This window comes from Pseudorca crassidens, chromosome 2 (assembly GCF_039906515.1).
Source record: "Pseudorca crassidens isolate mPseCra1 chromosome 2, mPseCra1.hap1, whole genome shotgun sequence".
Taxonomy (NCBI): Eukaryota; Metazoa; Chordata; class Mammalia; order Artiodactyla; family Delphinidae; genus Pseudorca; species Pseudorca crassidens.
This window is the reverse complement of record NC_090297.1, coordinates 167,069,359-167,090,867: the sequence shown is the minus strand read 5'-3', so window position 1 is coordinate 167,090,867 and position 21,509 is coordinate 167,069,359. Positions and strand designations below refer to the sequence as shown.

General features: G+C 44.3%; 2 protein-coding genes across 3 annotated transcripts in view; both read left to right on the top strand.

Moving 5' to 3' along the window:
• Positions 1-7,283, top strand: part of LOC137220096 (mitochondrial amidoxime reducing component 2) — a 34,710-nt gene extending 27,427 nt beyond the window's left edge. Inside the window, exons 5-8 of the mRNA XM_067729710.1 lie at positions 430-491; positions 565-636; positions 1,556-1,694; positions 6,060-7,283. Coding sequence (XP_067585811.1) covers positions 430-491; positions 565-636; positions 1,556-1,682 — 261 coding nt within the window. The 3' untranslated portion in view covers positions 1,683-1,694; positions 6,060-7,283. The remainder of the gene's footprint in view (positions 1-429; positions 492-564; positions 637-1,555; positions 1,695-6,059) is intronic.
• Positions 7,284-11,464: 4,181 nt separating this feature from the next.
• The window catches only part of LOC137220095 (mitochondrial amidoxime-reducing component 1), a 32,228-nt gene continuing 22,183 nt past the window's right edge, over positions 11,465-21,509 (top strand). The window contains exons 1-4 of one of the 2 annotated variants that reach the window (XM_067729709.1): positions 11,465-12,015; positions 14,780-14,953; positions 18,050-18,212; positions 19,081-19,221. In XM_067729709.1, coding sequence (XP_067585810.1) covers positions 11,741-12,015; positions 14,780-14,953; positions 18,050-18,212; positions 19,081-19,221 — 753 coding nt within the window. In that variant the 5' untranslated portion in view covers positions 11,465-11,740. The remainder of the gene's footprint in view (positions 12,016-14,779; positions 14,954-18,049; positions 18,213-19,080; positions 19,222-21,509) is intronic. The other variant, XM_067729708.1, reaches the window with a different exon arrangement.

Sequence of the window (21,509 nt, the reverse complement as noted above, 5' to 3'; positions counted from 1 at the left end):
GTTGGATGGATGAAACTCAGAACTGACTTTTCTTGGGTCATGTCTCACTCATCAAAGAACCATGGGATCGTAACTTGGCTTCCATTGTAGCTTAGCAAAAGGAAAGAGTGGGCAGTCTTGCAAGTTTTCCGCTTCTCATTATCTATCATGAACTTGACCTGGAGTTGTTTACGGTCCTCATGGCAATCTACCCCCTAGAGAAGATCTAGTTTTGCTGTGCTGAAAGGGGCAGGCTTCTGAGACCAAGTCAAGAGCTGGATCCCGGACTCACCAACACACTGCCTCCATTTGAGTCCTTTTGGGGGAATACTTCGTGGCATCCTCTTGCACTGCTTTCTTCTGCTAGCTTCATAGGACCAGCCAAAGAATAAACTGCTATAAAGACTGATGAAGCCTTAATTCAAAAAATACCTTTTTCTTTTCTCCTAGGACACCTGGGGTGAGCTCTTCATTGGCGACGTAGAAATGAAAAAGGTTTTGGCTTGTCCCAGGTAAGGACTCTCTGGCGCGTGGCACACTCATCGGTTCTTAACTGTCCCCTAACCCTTTGTTATTGTGTGACAGGTGCATTATGACCACAGTGGACCCAGATACCGGAGTGATCAGCAGGAAGGAGCCTCTGGAAACCCTGAAAAGGTAGAACATCCACGTGTCCAGTGTATTTCTATATTATCCCCATCCTTTGAACCGCTTGTGGCTGTAGGTGCTCTGTCTGGGCACCTCTCTGCTCTCTGCTTGTTTTGTGTCTGTTGTTTAATGTACGTGAGTACTTGTGGCTTTCTCTTTTTTTTCTAGATGGATCTTCGAGTGCTTTGGACAAATTTTTAATTGTATAATCCTACATTTTGAAATTATCGTCTCTCTCACATCAATTTTTTTTTTTCTTTCGGTATGCGGGCCTCTCACTGTTGTAGCCTCTCCCGTTACGGAACACAGGCTCCGGACGCACAGGCTCAGCGGCCATGGCTCACGGGCCCAGCCGCTCCGCGGCATGTGGGATCCTCCCGGACCGGGGCACGAACCCGTGTCCCCTGCATCGGCAGGCGGACTCTCAACAACTGCGCCACCAGGGAAGCCCTCTCACATCAATTTTTAATAACCTTTACATGTGTATTTCCAAATTAAGACCTCGAGTCATTTTATTTTTGTTGCAACTCACATTTATTTGATAGAATCAATGTCAAGAATATGAGAATTGTTGAGGAAGCCTGGAGTTCAGGGCAGGTCCATTTTGAGATTGTACAGGCATTTATTTCCATGAGTTGTGAAGCTGGAAGTACACATGCAAACAAAGTATTTATTTTAAGTAACACGTACAAGTTTCTTCTTTTGGGCTCAAAACGAAGCCATAGAAAAACTGTTCAGACTCTCAGGATACTTCTAGAAAAACCAGGATTATTTACAGTTTGACTAATTGCCAAGACTTCTCTGTCCACATTTTAGAAAAGGCTTGCTGTTTATTTATAGAGAACCTGAGAATGAACGCTTGAATTCCACTGCGAGCACTTAGGTTATTTCCTCTGTGTGCCTAAGGGTGAATTTTTGCTTCTTTCAGCTACCGCCTGTGTGATCCTTCCGAGAAGCCCATTTACCAGTCATCCCCACTTTTTGGGATCTACTATTCGGTGGAAAAAATTGGAAGCCTGAAAGTTGGTGACCCCGTGTACTGGATGGTACAGTGACAGATCCACTAGGTAAAGGGCAATCTTTGCTTCTGGAATGCAGTGCCTTGACGCCATGACCACATTTTCTTGTGTTGAGATGTTTTTACGTTTTGCTGCTTTAATTCTTGGGAGAAAGAGCAGTTTGAGTTCTGATCTTTGGAGCTGGAAAATGCCCCTTATTTTTATTCCCCGCAGCAATCAGCATTCTTGCAGCCTCCTCCACCTCCCTTACACATCCAGTTATAAAATGTGGATGCAGGAGCTCCAGCAGAAAGACAGGTTTGGGTCCCAGTTCATTAGGGAACATCATGAAGGAATAAGAAAGTGAAGGTGAGCGGCTCTGGAGAGTTCTGTATTTATTTTTTGTGTCTGTGATAGAAAAGTGAAGGGGAAATGTATAGACTATTCAAAGTCAACTTGGGGGAAATATGTTAAATCAAATGCTTGTTATCAAATGTATTTTCTTTAGTTTTTATTTTTCGCGGTACGCGGGCCTCTCACTGTTGTGGCCTCTCCCGTTGCGGAGCACAGGCTCCGGACGCGCAGGCTCAGCGGCCATGGCTCACGGGCCCAGCCGCTCCGCGGCATATGGGATCTTCCCGGACCGGGGCACGAACCCGCGTCCCCTGCATCGGCAGGGGGACTCCCAACCACTGCGCCACCAGGGAAGTCCATATCAAATGTATTTTTAAAATATGGTTTATAGTGTGAAAAAAATCGGTGCAACAAGGTGCCTGGATTCTGAATCTTAAGGAAGAAAATAGTGTTCTCACGTTGAGTTCATTGGGCCAAATAAAATTCAGACTCCTGAAGCATAATGCCTACCCCCCAAATTATAGGAATGGGAAAGTCAGTCAGAAGACTTCAAATTGAAGATTATAAGTAACTCTTCTCCTAAAATCTATAACCCCGATCTTAAAGTCCCCTCATCTCCAAAACTCTTGACCATTCTTCTCTTTAATTCTGACCTGGTTTTCACACCTTCTTGCCTGACCATCCTTCAGGACAATGTGGCACAGTGGTTTAGACAGTCTAGATCGATCCTTAGGCAGACTTGGGTTTATAATCCTAGCAGTTCCCTTTCCTAACTCTGTTGAGTTATTTAATCCCTCTATCCCTCTAAGCCTCAGTACTCTTACCTGCACAGTGGGAGTAAAAATAGTACTCACCAAAACAACCAATACAAGTTATTTTGAGGGTTAATTCATATGAAGTTGTAGCATTGCATGGAAAGTGGTCCATAAACATTAGTTACAATCTTTATTGTCATCATTGCAACAAGTACTCCATGTAGGGCCCAGTCTCAGGTGCCATAGTGAATAGAAAGATGAGACAGGCTGGGCAAAAAAGAAAGAAACTTCTCCTGGCTATGGTCAGGCATGTACATAACCATATTACATCTTTCATATTACATCATACATACATGTTACACATTACATATTTCATCAGTCTGAGGATGCCTATTTTCCCCACATTTTAAAACCTCTGAAATCAGAAAGCTTCTTATAACATTTCAGGGTGTCTTCTAGAAAAACCTTGGTGTGCACAGAATAATATATCTTAGAGTTGATGTATCTTGGATTTGATGAAATACAGTAAATGCTAGAGAAAAAAAATTGTGAAAGTCCCAAGTGCCTACCATTTCTAAGAGCATCTGGGGAAAATGGACCCAAGCCTGAGTCATCTAGCTTGAGTGGAACTGATCCTGTGTCCCTGCTGGCCAGGCCGCCATTCACAGGACCAGGACGGGTACCTGAGCCAACATCTTTCACATGTTGTGTGCATTTGAAGGACCCATTGGCCTCTGAAGTACCTTAACAGTGAGGGGTCCTCTGTATTGCTCAGTCTCAGACCTCCTCAAAATCAGATCCTGTTGTGTTGCAGTGGACGGAGGTGAGTCCCTCCGTGTCCCACCCCTGTTTCACTCACATTCAGCCATTTCCAATCATCTTAGCTCCCAGAGCCCTTGTGTTAGAAAGCCTAAGATAAGGTATTATCTTTTGTAGTCCTTCTAGGGTCTCTGTGAGATAGATGTGATAATCAGCATTTTCCAGGGCAAGAAACAAAGGCTCAGATAGGTCAGTGACCAAGAGGAGGCCTGAAGCCTATTACAGGTTCTTGAAAGTTAGTTTGCCGGTAAAGGTCACTGTGGAAAATGTGTAAGTCCAAATCATGATCAAAACGGTGCGTTTGGAAGATCGTCCTGAGAGCCATGTGTGGAATGGACAGGAGGCAGGTGAGAGGGGAGGGGAAAGGCCAGGCAGGGGTGACAGCATGTGATTTAAATGGGGTGGAGGTCACGGGCGTGGAGAGGCAGTGTGGCGTGTCCAGATGCTCAGCGTGACGTGGGTGCTGTTTGCCCTTTGGTCCTAAGCTCCTTTTCAGCTTTTTTAAAATCACTTTTCAGCTTTTTTTTTATCACCACTCCCCTGCCAAACCCTGAGCACTTCCCGATGGCTCTCTCCTGCTTCTCTGCTCTGAACATTCTTCTACTCCACGAGTGCCCTGAGGGCCAGCCCTTCAGAGTCCCATCAGGGGAACATGGTCATCCCTGCTGTCCACCCCCCAGGGCACCGAGAGGTTTCCTCTCTGGTGGGCATTTCTGTTGGGCTTTAGAAATAACAGCGTTGCTCCCCTACTTTGATTGTGAGCCTACTGTAGTTTCTGATTCCGGAGGGTCTCCTTTACCCAACAGGTTGGTTAAAGCCATTAAGAAAAATAGCTGTTAATACTTGCACCAGGGTTACTTGAGTTGTTTTTTTAAATCAATTTAAAATATAATTATACAAAAGTTTATCTGTTCCATTATAAATGCAATTCATGTTCATCACAGCAAATTTAGAAGACACCAGAAATGTAGAAGAAAAAACCACCCCTTGTTACCATTTGTAAATTTTATTTTGGTTTGTTTTTTGTCTGTTTAAGGTAGCCATGATCTATATTATATCATGATCTGTATGATTATATATCATATATAATGCAGATATATATTATATATAATTTATATATATACAAATATGTATCTGTCGACTGAAGAAAAATACACAACGTAAAAGTTGTGAGTTAAGTCTTATTGGGGGATTTTACTGAGGATATAGCCTGGGAGACAGCCTCTGAGCTAGCTCTGAGGAACTGCTCTGAAGAGATAATGGAGAAGCCAGGATATATATGAGTGTTTTGCTGGGGAAAAAAAAAATGTAGTCGAACTTCAAAAGATGACTGCTAATCACAAAGAGTAGACATCTCAAGTTAATGATTTTAGTGCTTTTCTGCCTATGGGAAGGTGCAAGAGTCTGGGCTCATTGAAATTATTCCTTAGTTATGCACCTTAATGATCTAGGGCCAGTATTCAAAGCACAGAATGCTTTCTGTTTTTCTCCATCCTGAATTCTCCTCAGGGCACACCTTCCTTGGGCTTCTGCAGTTGCTGATGGCTTGATCCTCGTAGAACCAGAATGGTGGGCAACATTTTTTGTTTACTGGAAGGGCAGGCAACATTCCCTGCCCACATATCATATGATATATGTATGCACACATGTATGTATATCTATGAACTATGAGCTTATGAATATGTATCTATGAATTACAAACTAGGTATCATAAGCACTTTCATAGTCCTCCAACCTATTAAAATGTCATTTAAAAAATATTTATTTATTTATTTGGCTGCGTTGGGTCTTCATTGCTGCTCGCGGGCTTTCTCTAGTTGCAGCGAGAGGGGGCTACTCTTCTTTGTGGTGTGCGGGCTTCTCACTGCGGTGGCTTCCCTTCTTGCGGAGCACGGGCTCTAGGCGTGTGGGCTTCAGTAGTTGCAGCACGTGGGCGTGGTAGTTTTGGCTTGCGGGCTCTAGAGCGCAGGCTAAGTAGTTACGGTGCACGGGCTTAGTTGCTCTGCGACATGTGGGATCTTCCCGGACCAGGGCTCGAACCCGTGTCCCCTGCATTGACAGGGAGATTCTCAACCACTGCGCCACCAGGGAAGTCCTAAAATGTCATTTTTGATGGCTTCATAACATTACGTGACACGGTTTAAACACCATTTTACAGTATTTGACACTCGAACTACATCCAATTTTGTTATCAATAATATTCATTTTAAAATTGTTTTTCTATAAGTTAGGTTTCTGAAGGTGGAATTATTGCCTCGTGGGGTGTAGGCATATTTTTTAGTATCTTGACCAATTGCTTTCCAAAGGGTTCTTCTCATCTGCACCCCAACCTCTCATATGAGAGAGAGATCCCTGGCTCTGGCCTTTGCCGAGGTAATTTGGTACAGGACATAGTTTATATTTTGTGCATTTTAACCTCATAAGTGACTGGTTTGTGCATGTTTGAATTATTTATTACTGGTAAGAGAAACAGCCAGATAAGTAGGGATTCTTACAATTTTTTCAGGTTTCAGCATCCCGGAGGCACTGATCAGGATTTTAATGAACACAGCAGCACCACCTGGGCAAATTCTTATTACCCATCCTGTGACCATCTTCATCGTAGAAATGAATCTCTTTTTGGAGTTAACGGATGCTCTGAGTTAATGCAAGGAAAGTATGAGAGGTGATTTGGGAATAATAACATATGTAGATTTTAGATAATGAAGACTTTTAAAATAAATAAAATTGCCGATAAAATTAATGTTATGGTAGCTACTGCACTTCTGCAATCCCTGACATTAATATTGTTGAATAAAGAAAGTCTAAAGGACAAAATAATGCCATTTGCAGCAACATGGATGCAAATAGAGATCATCATACGAAGTGAAATAAGTCAGAAAGAGATAAATACCATATGATATCACTTATATGTGGAATCTAAAATACGGCACAAATGAACCTATCTATAAAACAGAAGCAGACTCATAGACATAGAGAACAGACTTATGGTTGCCAAGGGGGAGCAGGGAGGGAGAGGGATGGACTAGGAGTTTGGGGTTGGTAGATACAAACTGTTACATTTAGAATGGATAAACAAGGTCTTAACGTATAGCATAAGGAATTGTATTCAATATCCTGTGATGAACCATAATGGAAAATAATATAAAAAAATGTAAAAAAACGTTTAAAGAATCAGCTAAAAAGCTACACAATGTTTTTGAATGTTTATATTTTATTACCTATCATTCTGTGTTTTAGGAGACATGGGAAACATCAGGTTTCCTGATATGCCTTTACATGTTAACATACAAATTCCTATTAATGACATGTTAACACACAGATTCTTATTGGTTGGTTTTTACATCGCTATTGAGTCCTGTTGACTTTTTGCTTGTGTGGTTTTGACCCCACCATTATGGAATCAGGTTTTATTTGAGAATGGAAATTATTCTGTAGACTTTGCTTCTATGTTTGATTATGCCTTTATTAAGCCAGGTAAAAGTAATTGTAACTGACAGATACACCAAGTACGAATTCTAAGTACGATAAAGAAAAGAATGGGATTTGAAAGAGAATGGAATTTTGAGAGTAGGAGGATGGAATCACGAAACTATTCTATTAGATGCCAGTGATTTTTGAACTATTTTGGTATGACTAGAGCAAGAATTCTCACTGATGTAATACGAGAATGAATGAACTCACAATTTTGTGGTTTCTTTCATATTAATAAATGTGATTCTCAGTTGTACTTTTTCTTTGGTGTTTCTGAGTCTGCTTCCAGGACTTTTCTCATTTTGTATTAAAGCTTCAGTCACTGTCATTCGTTGTTCTTTACCCTTTCTGATAGACTAGCAGAGGTGCAGTCGGACTCCACAGATGTTACCTCCTGTCATTGGTGGGGTAGGGCCATCATAAGCTACACAGATAGCCCGTCTGAGGTGTGATGGCCAGTGACTGCCTGGGGACCGCCTGGTGCCCTGTGAAGAGCAGCTGTTCCTTCCTTCTCCACTCTCCTTCGCTGGGTTCTGGGCCTGAAATTCACCTCCACTCCCAGTACCCTGTGAGGTAAAAGTGTTCACTTAGCTATATCCCTGGGTGAAGTTTGGCAATGATGAAATTGAAAAATCATGCTCACTTTAAAGTCAACCGTTAAAGTAGAGAAGCAACTTTTTTCCTGTTAAATTTCCGAAGAGAAATTAGGGAGGGAAGTAAACAGAAGTAAACAAAATTTAGTGCCCCTGAGCTGCCCTTTCTGTGGAGCACGTGGAGCTCAAGTCCTGGCTGTTCTGTGCTGTGTTGCTGTTCACTCTGTGCCCCCAACCCACCGCCCCGCCACTGCTTCCCCTCTGCCCACCCCCACCATGGTGCACATCACCACCAGTCAACCTTTCTTCTGGGGAAGCTAGATTCATGCAAGCCCCTTCTTCCTCCAGCTCATTCCTGGAAGAGGCCAGATCACTGAAGAGCCCTAACGACTGAAGCAGCACTGAGCTCTGTACTCTGAACTCAGTTCCTGGATTTCACAGGAGTGGGGAGGGAGGACGTACCTGGGGCGGGAGGAGAAAAGGTAGGACAGATATACTCTGTTTAGGCCTAAATATTTATGGTGGGGAACAATGTCCAAGGACAGATCTTTGCTCAGTACTGAAAGGCCCTGAGGTGTGTTGCCATCTGGGGAAAGAGGATTTACTGTCCTTTGGAAACTGACCCTTCTGTGTTGTGAGACACCCTCTATCTGCATGGATGATTTTGATGAGGTCTTGTACCATCCTGGCCTGTGTGCTGAGCTGAGCCTGAGAGCAGCTCTCTCCTTGGCCAAACCTTACTCAAGCTCCTCTGAGCCCTCTTCTCGACTGGGCCCCCACCTTGTCTATCGCCTTGTGAGACCTGCCTAGCTCAGTTTTAACAAGAATCCTGCTAAGCCCAGTTTTCGAGAGAATCCCTACCTTTGATGTCTCCGCTTAGTAATTTTTCAGCCACTCCCTCCCTCCCTGTGCTCCTTGGCTATAGATCCCCAGATGTCTTTGCCGTATTCAGAGTTGAGCCCTATTGTAATGACCTCTATTAAAATAGTTTTCTTTTTCTAATTGACATATAACATTGTATTAGTTTAAGGGGCACAACGTAGTGATTTGATATGTATACATATAAATGAAATGATATTTGTATATATAAATGAAATGATATGTGTGTGTATTAATGAAGTCAGAATAAGTTTAGTGAACATCCGTCACCTCATATAGTTACAATAGTTTTTCTTGTGATGAGAACTTTTAAGATCTAATATCTTAGCAATTTTTAAATATACAATACAGTATTGATATGTATAATCACCATGCTGTACATTACATCCCCAGGACTTATTTTTCTTATAACTGGAAGTTTGTACTTATTGACCGCCTTCACCCATTTTGCACATCCCACCCCTATGTCTGGCAACCACCAATCTGTTCTCCGTATCTATGAGCTTGGTTTTTTAGATTCCAATTATAAGTGAAATCATACTGTATTTGTCTTTCTCTGTCTGACATATTTCACTTAGTATAATACATTCGAAGTCTGTCCATATTGTCACAAATGGCAGGATTTCCTTTCTTTTATGCTTGAAGAATATCCCATTGTGTATATATACACCACAACTTCTTTCTCCATTCATCAGTCTATGGACACTTAGGTTGTTTACATGTCTTAGTGATTGTAAATAATGCTGCAGTGAACCTGGGGGTGTAGGTGTCTTTTCACGAGAGTGATTTTGTTTCTTTCGGATGCATACCCAGAAGTGGAATTGCTGGATCATTTGGTAGTTCTATTTAAAAAATTTTTAGGAACCTCCATATTTTTTCTCAAAGTGGCTGCACCAATTTATGTTCTCACCAACACTGTGCAAGGGTTCCCTTTCCTTCACTTTCTCCCCAAAACTTATCTCTTGCTTTTACAATCATAGCCTCTTTAACAGGTGTAAGTGATATCTCATTGTGGTTTGATTTTCATTTCCCTGACGATTAGTGATGTTGAGCATCTTTTCATGTACCTGTTGGCCATCTGTATGTCTTCTTCGAAAAAATGTCTATTTAGTTCCTCTGCCCATTTTAAAAATTGGCTTTTTTCTTTTTGCTGTTGAGTTGTATGTGTTCTTTATATATTTTGAATATTAACCCCTCATCAGATATATGATTTGAAAATATTTTCCCTCATTATATGGGTTGCCTTTTCATTTTGTTAATGGTTTCCTTTGCTGCACAGAAGCTTTTTAGTTTGATGTAATCCCACTTATGTATTTTTGCTTTCGTTGCCCTTGCTTTTGGTGTTAAATCTAAAAATCATTGTCAAGACAGATGTCAAGGAGCTTACTGCCCATGTTTTCTTCTAGGAGTTTTATGGTTTCAGGTTTTATTCAAGTCTTTAATCTATTTTGAATTGATTTTTGTGTATGGTGTAAGATAGGGTGGGAAGAGAAGTTTCAGTTTCATACTTTTCCTAACACAATTTATTGAAAAGACTATCCTATCCATTCCGCATTGTTTATACTTGGCTCCTTTGTTGAAATTAATTGACCAGATATGTGTGAGTTTATTTCTGGGCTCTCAGTTGAGCAATTCCATTGATCTATGTGTCTGTTTTTATGCCAACTCTATACTATATTAATTACTATAGCTTTGTAATATAGTTTGAAATCAGGAAGTGTGATGTGTCCAGGTTTGTTCTTCTTTCTCAAGATTGCTTTGGTTCTTCGGGGTCTATTGTGGCTCCATGCAAATTTTAGGATTGTTTTTTCTATTTCTATGAAAAATGCCATTGGAATCTTGTTAGGGATTCCATTGAATCTGCAGATTGCTTTAGGTAGTGTGGTTATTTTAACAATATTAATTCTTCCAATCCATGAGCACAGACCATCTTTCCATTTATTTGTGTCTTCTTCAACGTGTTTTAGTTTTCAAAGTACAAATCTTTCACCTCTTTGGTTAAATTAACTTCTAGGTATTTTACTCTTTTTGGTAAGTTATAAATAGGATTGTTTTCTTAATTTCTCTGATAGTTCATTGTTAGTGTATAGATATGCAACTGATTTTTGTATGTTGAGTTCGTGACCTGCAACTTAACTGAATTCATTTATTAATTATAACAGTTTTTTTTTTTTTTTCTGTGTGGAATCTTTAGGGTTTTCTAAGGCAGCTGGACACTGGGAAGGCCACGTGGTGCCCGCCCGCTCCTATCTCCAGGAAAGGGATCTGCCCGCTGCCTGATTTCTAATTTCAAAATTATGTTTTCCCCTGCAAACATTTTTTGCTTATTTTAGGTTAAATAAACGACCCACTGATAAATGGAATATTTATAAAAGGTATGGAATATTTATAAATGGCATATTTCCTGCCATATCAATAAACCAAGGATGTCACAGTCATCAACGATTGCAACTCTCCAACGTGAACCTGTCAGCCCTGAGGAAACTCAGGGCTGAAGAGGATCCCTGCCATCTAGCAGCCATCAGACTGCAGTCACTCCCTGCCGTGAGCCCTAGGAAACTCAGGATGTAAAAATACAGGATCCTGGCCCAGATAGCTGAGGTGCATATCAAAGGAATGATTTCAGTGAGCCTGGTCTCCTGCATCTGCCCATACATAGAAAAAGGGTAAATTCCTTAACTTGAGATAACTGGTTTTCTTTAATTAACAATAATCTTATGACATTCCACACTACCTGCCCTTTGTTGCCAAACACCTATGTAACCTTGGCTGCCCCCTCGCCTCCTCTGAGCAGTTTCCAGAGTTATCTGAACCTCTGTCTCCCGGGCTGCAGTCCTCATTTTGCTCCAAATAAAACTTAACTTGCAATTTTCACCTTGTGCATTTTTTTTAAGTCAATGCCACAAATACGTAAATAAGTAAACTGGTCACTTGTAGCGATCCTGGGGGAGGGCACGTCGCCGAGTGGCCAGCAGGCGGCGGAAGTGGAGGCGGCGGTGGGCAGTAGACCGCGTAGCAGCCGAGACACCACCTCCCGCCCGCAGCGCCCCAAGCCAACCTCAGGAGCAGGACACGGTACTCCGGCCGGAAAGAGACTCAGGAACCGCCTTCGCCTTGGGCTCCCGGTTAAGGGCGGCACCTCCGCCAGCAGCCCTCGGCGGCGGCCGCGCTCCTGCCTGGCTAGCTTGGCGTCTCGGGTGGGCCCCGCTGGAGTCCCCGGCGCGCCCGCGATCGCTGGGTCATGGGCGCCGCCGGCTCTTCCGCGCTGGCCCGCCTGGGCCTCCCCGCGCCGCAGCCCCGGCCCCGCTGGCTCGGGGTCGCCGCGCTGGGACTGGCCGCGGTGGCGCTGGGGGCCGTGGCCTGGCGCCGCGCGCGGCCCAGGCGGCGCCGGCGGCTGCAGCAGGTGGGCACCGTGGCAGAGCTCTGGATCTACCCCGTCAAGTCCTGCAAGGGGGTGTCGGTGAAGGTGGCGGAGTGCACGGCCCTGGGGCTGCGCAGCGGTCACCTGCGGGACAGGTAGGGCTGAGCCCGGGAGCGGGGGAGGCCTGCGGAGTCCTTCCTTTACAAAGAAAGTGGGAGCTGGCTGGGGTCGGGGGAGCGGCAAGGAAGAAGAGGAAAGGGGGCCGTCACCTCCCAACCGCAGACCCAGGGTCCCGATCTGCCTTCCTGCGATGGCTTGCGCCCCAGAGGAGGTCCCCAGGTGTCAGCAGGTGCGCAAGCAAACTGACTCAACTCCGCCTAGCGGAAGGGGCGAGCTTCACAGGATTGGTCCCCACCACTTTACTTTACTGTCTCTTGAGAACTTGGGGAAAGTTGGAGCCACGGATGCAAACCCTCTAAGAGCTCACCAAGGTGGAGCACATAATCGTAATAACGATTAAAGTTTCAGATTCTTGCAGCTTAAAAAGTGCTATTACATACTTTATTTTCCCTAATTCTCTCATGCACCCTTTTATGGATCAAGAAACTGAGGTTCAGAGCCACACAGCAGTGGCATCGGGACTCTTGTTTTCTTTAGCACACTGGTGCTTTGTAAATAGGGTTTTTATTCGTGCCCTACCTGGGTAGTCTCGACCTGTGTGAATTCCTGGGGTTCTGCGAAGATCTCAAAGGCCCAGAGCAAGCAGCTTTGTCCTATTCTGGGTCTGGCCTTGGCCTCAGTGTAAGGCTGCACTTCAGACGCCCTCCCAGACCAGCCCTCAGTTTCTGTAGGTAACACACAGGACTGATGAGGGTTGTAACTTTTCCCCCTTCCAGTTCCCCAGACAGAGGGCAATTCGTGACACGGTGGAATGGTGAGCTGTGTTTGTCATCATACTATCAAAACGTGTGATGGAGAGAAGCGAACAAAAGCTTGCAGTCCTAGGTGGTAATTAACTCAATGTGACAAGCGCCAGGGAGCACAGAGGAAGGAACAAGAGAAACTGGGGTGGTCAGGAAGAACTTCATAGCTGGAACTGAATATGTGGTATATACACACTTTGGAATATTATTCACCCACAAAAAGAAGTTCTAATACATGCTACAGCACAGACAAATCTTGAAAATGTTAAGTGAAATAAGCCAGACACAAAAGGACAAACATTATATAGTTCCAATTATATGAAATACCTAGAACAGGCAAATTCATAGAGATAGAAAGCAGATTAGAGGTTGCCAGGGGCTGGGGAGAGAGGGGAATGGAATGGATAGTTATTGCTTCATGGGTTCAGAGTTTCTGTTTGTGATGACGAAAATGTTTTGGAAACACATAGTGGTGATGGTTGCAAAACACTATGAAAATATTTAATGCCACTGAATTGTGCACTTAAAAATGGTTAAAGTCATATTTTTTTCACGTCCATTCTCTGTTGTTGGAAATTTGGGTTGTTTCTACTTTTCGGCATCGTGCAGAAGGTTGCTGTGAATATTGGTGCCCAAGTATCTGTTGGAGTCCCTGCTTTCAGTTCTTCTGGGTGTGTAGCTAAGAGTATGCCAAGTATTTTATGTTGTGTATATCTTACCGCACTAAAAAAATTAAAAAGAAAAAGAAAGGCTGACATGTGTGAGGGCACAGGTGGTAAGACTGGCTGGGAGGGTAGCTGGATGATGAAGGGCCTTGCCTGCCTTGCTGAACAGTTAGAGTTTTATTCTGAAAGCAGGAACCACAGGGCGGCGGTGGTGGGTTGCGGTTTGCAGAAGGGGGTGACATGATCAGATGTGTATTTTAGAAATATCAGACTACCATTATTACTAGGAAGGATTAGCAGAAAGAATATTCGCATGCTCGTACCAAGGATATGGGACATCCTGTATCCAGGATGAAGGGTTGGTCAGAGGGAATTCCTTTGGGAAAGGGCTTACACTAACTTTATTTTTCTAGCATAGCTGAACAACTCAACCACGATGACCCGCCGGAGGTGATGATCTAAATTATCTGCTATATTTTTTTCTTATGTCTCTGGATTCCCAAAGCACAAGCTCACTCCTATCATTGTAATCATTCCATTCAGTGTGAATGGAAATGACCAGCATGTCAGTTTAGCTTCCTCAGTAGCTGAAAGGTCCCCTATACAAACCCATCATTTTTTTTTTTTTACTGGAAACAGTCCTTTCTATTGCTTTTATTTCTCCATTTATCTTTGTTTTGGGAAGTACCTCTAGACCTTGAGTATCAGGCCAAAAAATATTGTCCATATTAACAATAGGCCTTTTGGCAAATTGCAGAAGTCACAGCTCTGAATACTGAAACGTTCGTTTTTTTTTTAAGTTGGGGGTGGATTTGGCAAAGTGTAAGTAGCATTGTTTGCTGTTCAGCTTGACTCCACCCTCTGAGAACAATACAGCAACATCTTGTTATTTCCACCAGCAGGAATGCCTCCTTGTGCCAGGCACCATGCCTCCTGGTCTTTCTCCGAGATAGATGCCTATCATCTCCTTAGGGCATGTTTATGAAAGTGACCAGACTTTCTGGCAATTGAGATGGACGTATAATTAGCTTCTTTGATTTCTGTTCCATTAAGGAGCTCAAAATATTCTGCAGATATTTTGTCCGACGCACGAGTGATTATTAAACACTTTGAAATTAACTGACAGATTCAGTCTTGCTGGGCTGATGAGCTGATGTTTAGGACAGGCAGACGGACTGACACACACACACACATACACACACGCACACAAACTCACACACACCAGGCTTACAGCAAGGCAATCAAAGATGACAGTGCATCACTGAAACTCCCCCAGAGACTGACTGCCTGTCATGGTGGGCCATGCATAACTTGTGTTCTGAAAATGGCAGGTTTTGGCTTGTAATCAACAAGGAGGGGAATATGGTTACTGCTCGACAGGAACCCCGCCTGGTCCTGATTTCCCTGACCTGTGAGGGTGACACCCTGACCCTCAGTGCAGCCTACACGAAGGACCTGCGGCTGCCCATCAAGACACCCACCACAAATGCAGTGCACAAGTGCAGGTAAGGAAAGGATAGCTCTTAATCCTTGCGTGAGCATTTGTTCCTGCAGTTTTGGGAAAATGGGAAATGTGGCGGAAATCTGGAGAAACACTGTCAATAATTAACCATTGACTGCAAATGTACCATATGTAGGGTCAAGTCCTCCACATCGTGATGATCTAAAAGAAGGTGGAAAAGGGGAGCAGCTTCAGAAATGTGTGTTGATGTGGGGCAGAGAAACATAAAAGACTTATGTAGAAAACTATGGGATCAAAAGCATATTGACATGTCAACAAGAGAAAAATAACACCACCAGAGGATAAAGGACAAAAATGGGGTTGGAGTGAGTGGGGAGAGGGTCCTGGAAGAGGTGAGGTTAGATCAATGTATTACCCTAGGATCATCTCTGTGTTGCCTGGAAAGACTGGGAATCTTCCAAAGCTGAGTTATGGCGGGAGTTGCCAATGGCTATATGACCCGTGATATTTAGCTCTAATGAAAGGAAGTTCCAAAATAGGAAAGACCAGCCGCAACCAGAAGAGTGTTCTGACCTGCAGATGCCCAGGGTTCCCTGTAATCGTGAGTGTGGAGATTCAGCCAGGAGACTGCTCTGTACAGAGTGTCTTTCCTCAACATCAGAAGGCCCTCAAGGGAGCAATTATTCCAGGAAACTAGCTCTGCTTTTAAGAAATCATGCCTAGAGTTCATTTTTTTAATCGTATTATGAGAAAGTTAAAATAGGGTCTAATTATACTCTTGTTACAGTTTCTGCATTTTGAATGAAAATGCCACGTGAATGCTTAATTAGTCCACAGCCTATCATAGAAAATCACATCACATCAAAAAATGTAGTTACTTGAAAAATGTCTAAAGACCCCCAAAAGTTCGTAAAATGCAGAACTAATATGATTTCTATAATATCAGAATTTTAAACATAATAATATGTTTTCATTTTAATTTGATGGTTTTTCTGATTATAAAATACATATTCATTGTTGAGAAATTGGAAAATACCAAAAAAGGGAAGAAAACAAAACCCATCAGAGATAACTATGATTCATATTTTGACATATTTTCTTTCTGTCTCTATGGCTAACACTTTAAAAACCAAATTGAAATAGTACCAATCTTGAATGTGGTTTATATACTTAAGGGTACGTTGAGTATTTTTTCAGATTGTTAAAAACATGGGTGTCCTCGAATGCATTTTAGCACATCCCATGTTTATACATTTGGATCGTTTTCAGTTTTTTCCAGGTATGAGGAAGAATGTGATGTGTAACTTGGCATAAATCTCTGTTCATATCTCTTATTATTTCCTTCGGGAAAAAATTTTAGCAGTGGTTTTGCCAGCGATAAGAGTATGGCTCTTGTAGACTTTTGATATATGTTGCTCAATTGCTTTGCAGAATGGTTATACCAGCTATATATTCACGAGCAGTTTATAAGCATATCTGTTTCATCTCATTCTGACCATTATGTTCAAAAGTATTTTGCCATTTTTGTGTTAAAAACGGTCATTTCTTACTGATTTAATTTGCATTCATCATTGTCTGAGGCAAGCTTTTTAATATGCCTACTGCAATTTGTATTTCACGTTTCTCCATATTCTGGTTCCTGTTTGTCTGCCGCGGTTATGTTACCAAACGCAAGTCTGTGTGCCCGATGCACAGTGAGGCCAAGCGATACCAAAACGTCGGAGTTTGGAGCAGAAAAAGCTTTACTGCAGGGCCATGCAAGGAGACGGGTGGCTTATGCCTTAAAAAGCCCTGGACTCTCTGAAAGCTTTCAGCAAAGCCCCTTTCTAGGAGAGGTGAGGGAGGGCGTGGTTAGTTGTTGCAAACTTCTTGGGGTCACATCCTTTGGTCTTGAGGTCAGGTCACGGTCAGGTCATGATGTTCCTATAAACCTCCACCAAAACAAACGTTAACAAATACCAATCAGAAACGTGAACGGGAGAGACTGAAGCCGGTAGAAGCTTTTACCTTAATGGCAGTGTCCATATACTCCAGTTGCTGAGGCCTCCATGGAGACGGCAGCGACCATTAGGTCCAAGCCTGGCCCTGACGGTGGGGGGCCGTGGCGAGGGCTCTGGAGCTCTGCAGGACACAGCCCTCAGCCTGTCCTCTGTGCCCTCAGCTCACCCACCCGGAGGCTCTAGGGCTTGGAGGGCTCCGGGGAAAAGGAGCCCTCCACCTCCCATCACACTCCCTGCCCCAGGACCGCTCAGTGTCAGCCCCCATCCCCGAGGCCGGGCGCTAACAGCTGCACGCCCGCTCTGTCCCTATTTCACGAGTGTGGCACCTGCAGCCCTCACTGCCAGCAGCACCAGGGCCTCAGGCCTTCCACGGCCTGCCTGCTGGCTCCTGGGGAAGGAGTGGCAGTGACGGGACGTGGCGTTGGGCTGACCGCGGGTGGCTACTCAAACCTGCTGGCCCGGCCCGCTGAGCATGCCTGGCCCCTATTACAGTTGGATATGTACGCATACTTTCTTGTGGTTAAAATTTTTAAAATTTAATTACTGGTTCACTCGGAATTATGTGGAAATTTTTTTCATGGTCCCATACAGGCTTTTGGTCCATGCCCCAGACTACACAAGGTCACGTTTGGAAATTGCAGAATCAGAAAGCTTAGATTAGGGTAAAGATGCCAAGAGCCCTTGGGACTCAGGTTTCCTTTCCCAAACTATTAGAACTAATAAATGAATTCAGCAAGGTTGCAGGATACAATATTAATATACAGAAATCTGTTATGTTTATCAAGTAGATAAGAAACAAGGATTTACTGTAGAGCAGAGGGAATTATATCCAATATCTTATAATAACTTGGAATATAATCTGCAAAAGTACTGAATCGCTGTGCTATATACCCGAAACGAACGCAAGTAAATCAACTATACTTCAAAAAAAAAGGGGAGAGCGAGGAACAAGGCTTGAAACTGCATCTTCATTTTGGGCTTCCACATGGTTCAGAGGCAGGGCCAGGCTAAAATGACATCTCCTGATAATGAAGGACTTACAGCGACATCATAGCCTGGTGCAGCCTTTTGGATATGTGTAGGACATGGTAGGTTGTCCAGATCTACAGATGCCTGTTCTTTGCCCCCAACCCCTGCAGAGTGCAGGGCCTGGAGATCGAGGGCAGGGACTGCGGTGAGGCCGCGGCCCATTGGATAACAAACTTCCTGAAGACGCAGCCGTACCGCCTGGTGCACTTTGAACCTCACATGCAACCGAGAAATTCTCACCAGATCGAAGACCCGTTTCGACCCACAGACCAGGTCAGAGGAGCATCCCTTGGCTTTGGCCTTTGGTGTGTCCTATAGAAGACAGGCTTCCTTGGATGGGGGAGAGCAGGGCGGCATGTCTGCTGAGCTCGGCTCTGTCACTTTGCCATTACTTCTGTCACAAGCAATTGCAAAAAGTAAGGCTCTTCCACTAGGAGCAGCATCTGTGTTTCTTGATTTACGGGACCCTTGCATTTTTGCCTGAGAGCAAAAATTCCTATTCGCAGAAACCTTCCGGTGGCAACGCAGCTTCAAAACTGTTCTAGGTCAGTATCTTTCCCACTCCATTCTGTAATCGCATGTGGAGCCCAACCTCTTTACACTGTGATTGCAAGGGTGTGGCAGCTCACAGTTGGGCCGATGAGTGTGGGTGTGGAGATCCACAGATTTAAAATGACCAGACTGGCCCTTAAAGAAATAAGGCTGTAAGAATTCCTCATGAGAGTAAAACATACAATGCTATGTAGCGCCATTGCCATGGCCATGCTGAACGTTGATTTGCAGGTTGTGTGAAAAATAAGTATCTGTGGAATCAGTGAATACTTCTGATCACACCAAATGAGGCCATCAAACCTTAACAAAATAAACGTGTGAGAGTTTGGAGGATGAGAAAGGGACAGCGCTAAGATTCTGAGACCATGTTCTCTTCGCTCCATCATGTAATTCCTGGTATCTGCAAGGCTATTTAAAGCTTCTGAATCGCTGTGACTTTTCTGTAAATAGAACTAGAGAAATACTTAGAAAGATTGTGTGGGGAGGTGGGGCGGGGGAGGGGTGGAAGGTTCCAGGAATCAGACCCATGTGACCTCTGAGAAATGCCTCTGTGTGCCTCACGCTATAACAGCTCCTATTTTCTCATCAGATCCCGTACTCAGACGCCAGCCCCTTCCTGATCCTTTCTGAGGCATCGTTGGCAGACCTCAACTCCAGGCTAGAGAAGAAAGTTAAGGCAACTAACTTCCGGCCCAATATCATAATTTCAGGGTGTGGTGTCTATGCAGAGGTAACGCTATACCTTTCTTGCCCCTTTCCTTGGATTTAACTTTTTTTTTTAAAGGTATGAGAGTCTTTGATGTTGGATTAAATTATTCAGAAGGATGCATTCTGCATTGGCTCCGTATTATGCAACAATTCAAGTTTGCAATTTCTTGAGCATCTGATCAGTACAGACTTCTGTGTGGAGGATACAAATATAAATGAGGCAGAGATGATAGCGTCAAGGGGCAGTTCAGGGTCTGAGACTTCTAAGGAGAATTCCAAGCAGGCAGGTTCATTTTGAGCCAAGTGTACTTAGCATAGAATACATGATCTGTGTGGGCCACAGAGCAGGATGTGGAAGGTGGCCTTCCTGTGTAGTCGAGGGCTCCCTTGGGAAGACAGTCATTTGCAGCAGGGCTGCTGTGGGTGGATGCTGTCCCCAAGCTGAGACGGCACTGCCCTAAAACTCTTCCAGTGCCACCTTCGACCTGAGATGGCTCAGCCGAGGGCTGCCCCACGGCAAGAACCCAGACTGTACCACAGCCCACAGGAGCTCTGGGCATTCTAGGGGCTGGGCGTGGGGTCAGGACACCTGGATCTGAATCCCCCTGCTTCAATAAGTGGCCGTCTGACCCTGGATAAGTCCTGGAACTTTCTGAGACCTCTGCTTCTTGCGTTTATCAACTGTGAGTAATTTCAGCTGACGCCTCCCCACAAAAGCACCAGGATGTAGAAAGTGCCCAGAGAGGTGGGCAGTGGTTTCATTGCTATAATCAAAGTAAAGAAGCTTCGTTCAGGCCATCGATCCCTCCCTGACTGTGGTCCCCTTTAAGCTTCCTCCCTTCCTGGCTTTGGTCTTTGTATCACGGTTCACATGGAAGACACTTCCTACCCCACCCTCTGAGATGGGCAGATGAAGATGGGATAAGTTAAGAGGGGACGGCCCAGAGTAGGACCTCAGATTCAGGAGGTTTCTTTGAACTGACTCTTGTCCTAGAAGGCTTTCTTTCTGATTCTGAGTGTTCCCTAATTGGGATTCTTTCATATTTTAAGTTGGATGTTAATACAACGCTTCAGCTGGGCTAGCCTCATTTATTGGAATAATGTTTCACGCATCACACAATGGGTTAGTGCCCCTGTGTACTATGAATAGACCTGTGAATAGACCTGTAGGAAAACCGGTCTAGGAGCTTCTCAGAAGGAGTTCACAGTCCAGGTGATTAGAATGTGAACAGGTAGTTACAGCCAGGTAAGACAGGCCAGGAACGTGGTGAGCTGAGGGTGATAGGTGACCGGCCACCCCACTTTTTTAACACAGACAGGAGAGGGGGGCGACTGGGCAGTATGGGCTCAGGCTCATAAAGAATGGAAATTTATTTCTCACAGTTCTGGAGGCTGGAAAGTCCAAGATCAAGGCACCTGCAGATTTGTGCAGGTGTCTGGTGAGGACTTGCTTCCTGGTTCGTAGACGGCTGTCTTCACTCTGTGACCTCATGTGGTGGAAGGGACAAGGGAGTTGCCTGGAGTCCCGTTTTTTTTTTTTTTTAAGATTTTTTTTGATGTGGACCATTTTAAAAGTCTTTATTGAATTTGTTACAATATTGCTTCTGTTTTATGTTTTGGTTTTTTGGCTGCGAGGCATGTGGGATCTTAGCTCCCTGACCAGGGATCGAAACCACACCCCCTGCATTGCAAGGCAAAATATTAACGACTGGACTACCAGGGAAGTCCCCTGGAGCCCCTTTTATAAGGACACTAATTCCATTCACAAGGGTACCACCCCCATGACCTCATCACCTCCCAAAGGCCCCCTTCTCCAAATACCACCACACTGGGGATTAGGTTTCAACATATGAAGGTTGGGAGGACACAAACCCTCGGTCTGTAGCAATCTCTGTCTCTACTCATGCCCTGGTCTGTGTTTTTCAAAACCTTCTCCACACTGAGGACCCCTTGACTAACATCTTTACACCAGAACTCTCCCTCTGCCTTCTCTGTATTTCCACTGGGGTATCTCGTCTCAGATTCAGGATGTCCAACACCGAGGGCTGAATTTCCACTCCCAAGTCTGCTCTGCCCAGCCTTGCACATCTCAGTGTATGGCGGCTCTGCCTTCTAGCTGCTCAGGCCCCAAAGTGGGAACCACTCTGTGTTCTTCTCTTCTTTCACCTCTCACATTCAAATAATCAACAAATCTCGGTGGCTCTGTCCTCTTGCCATGCTCCTCCACTTCCTCTCTGGGCCAAGTCACCACCCTCTCTCCCGTGGTTTGTTGCAATAGCCTCTCTTCACTGGTCTATCCTTGACTGACCC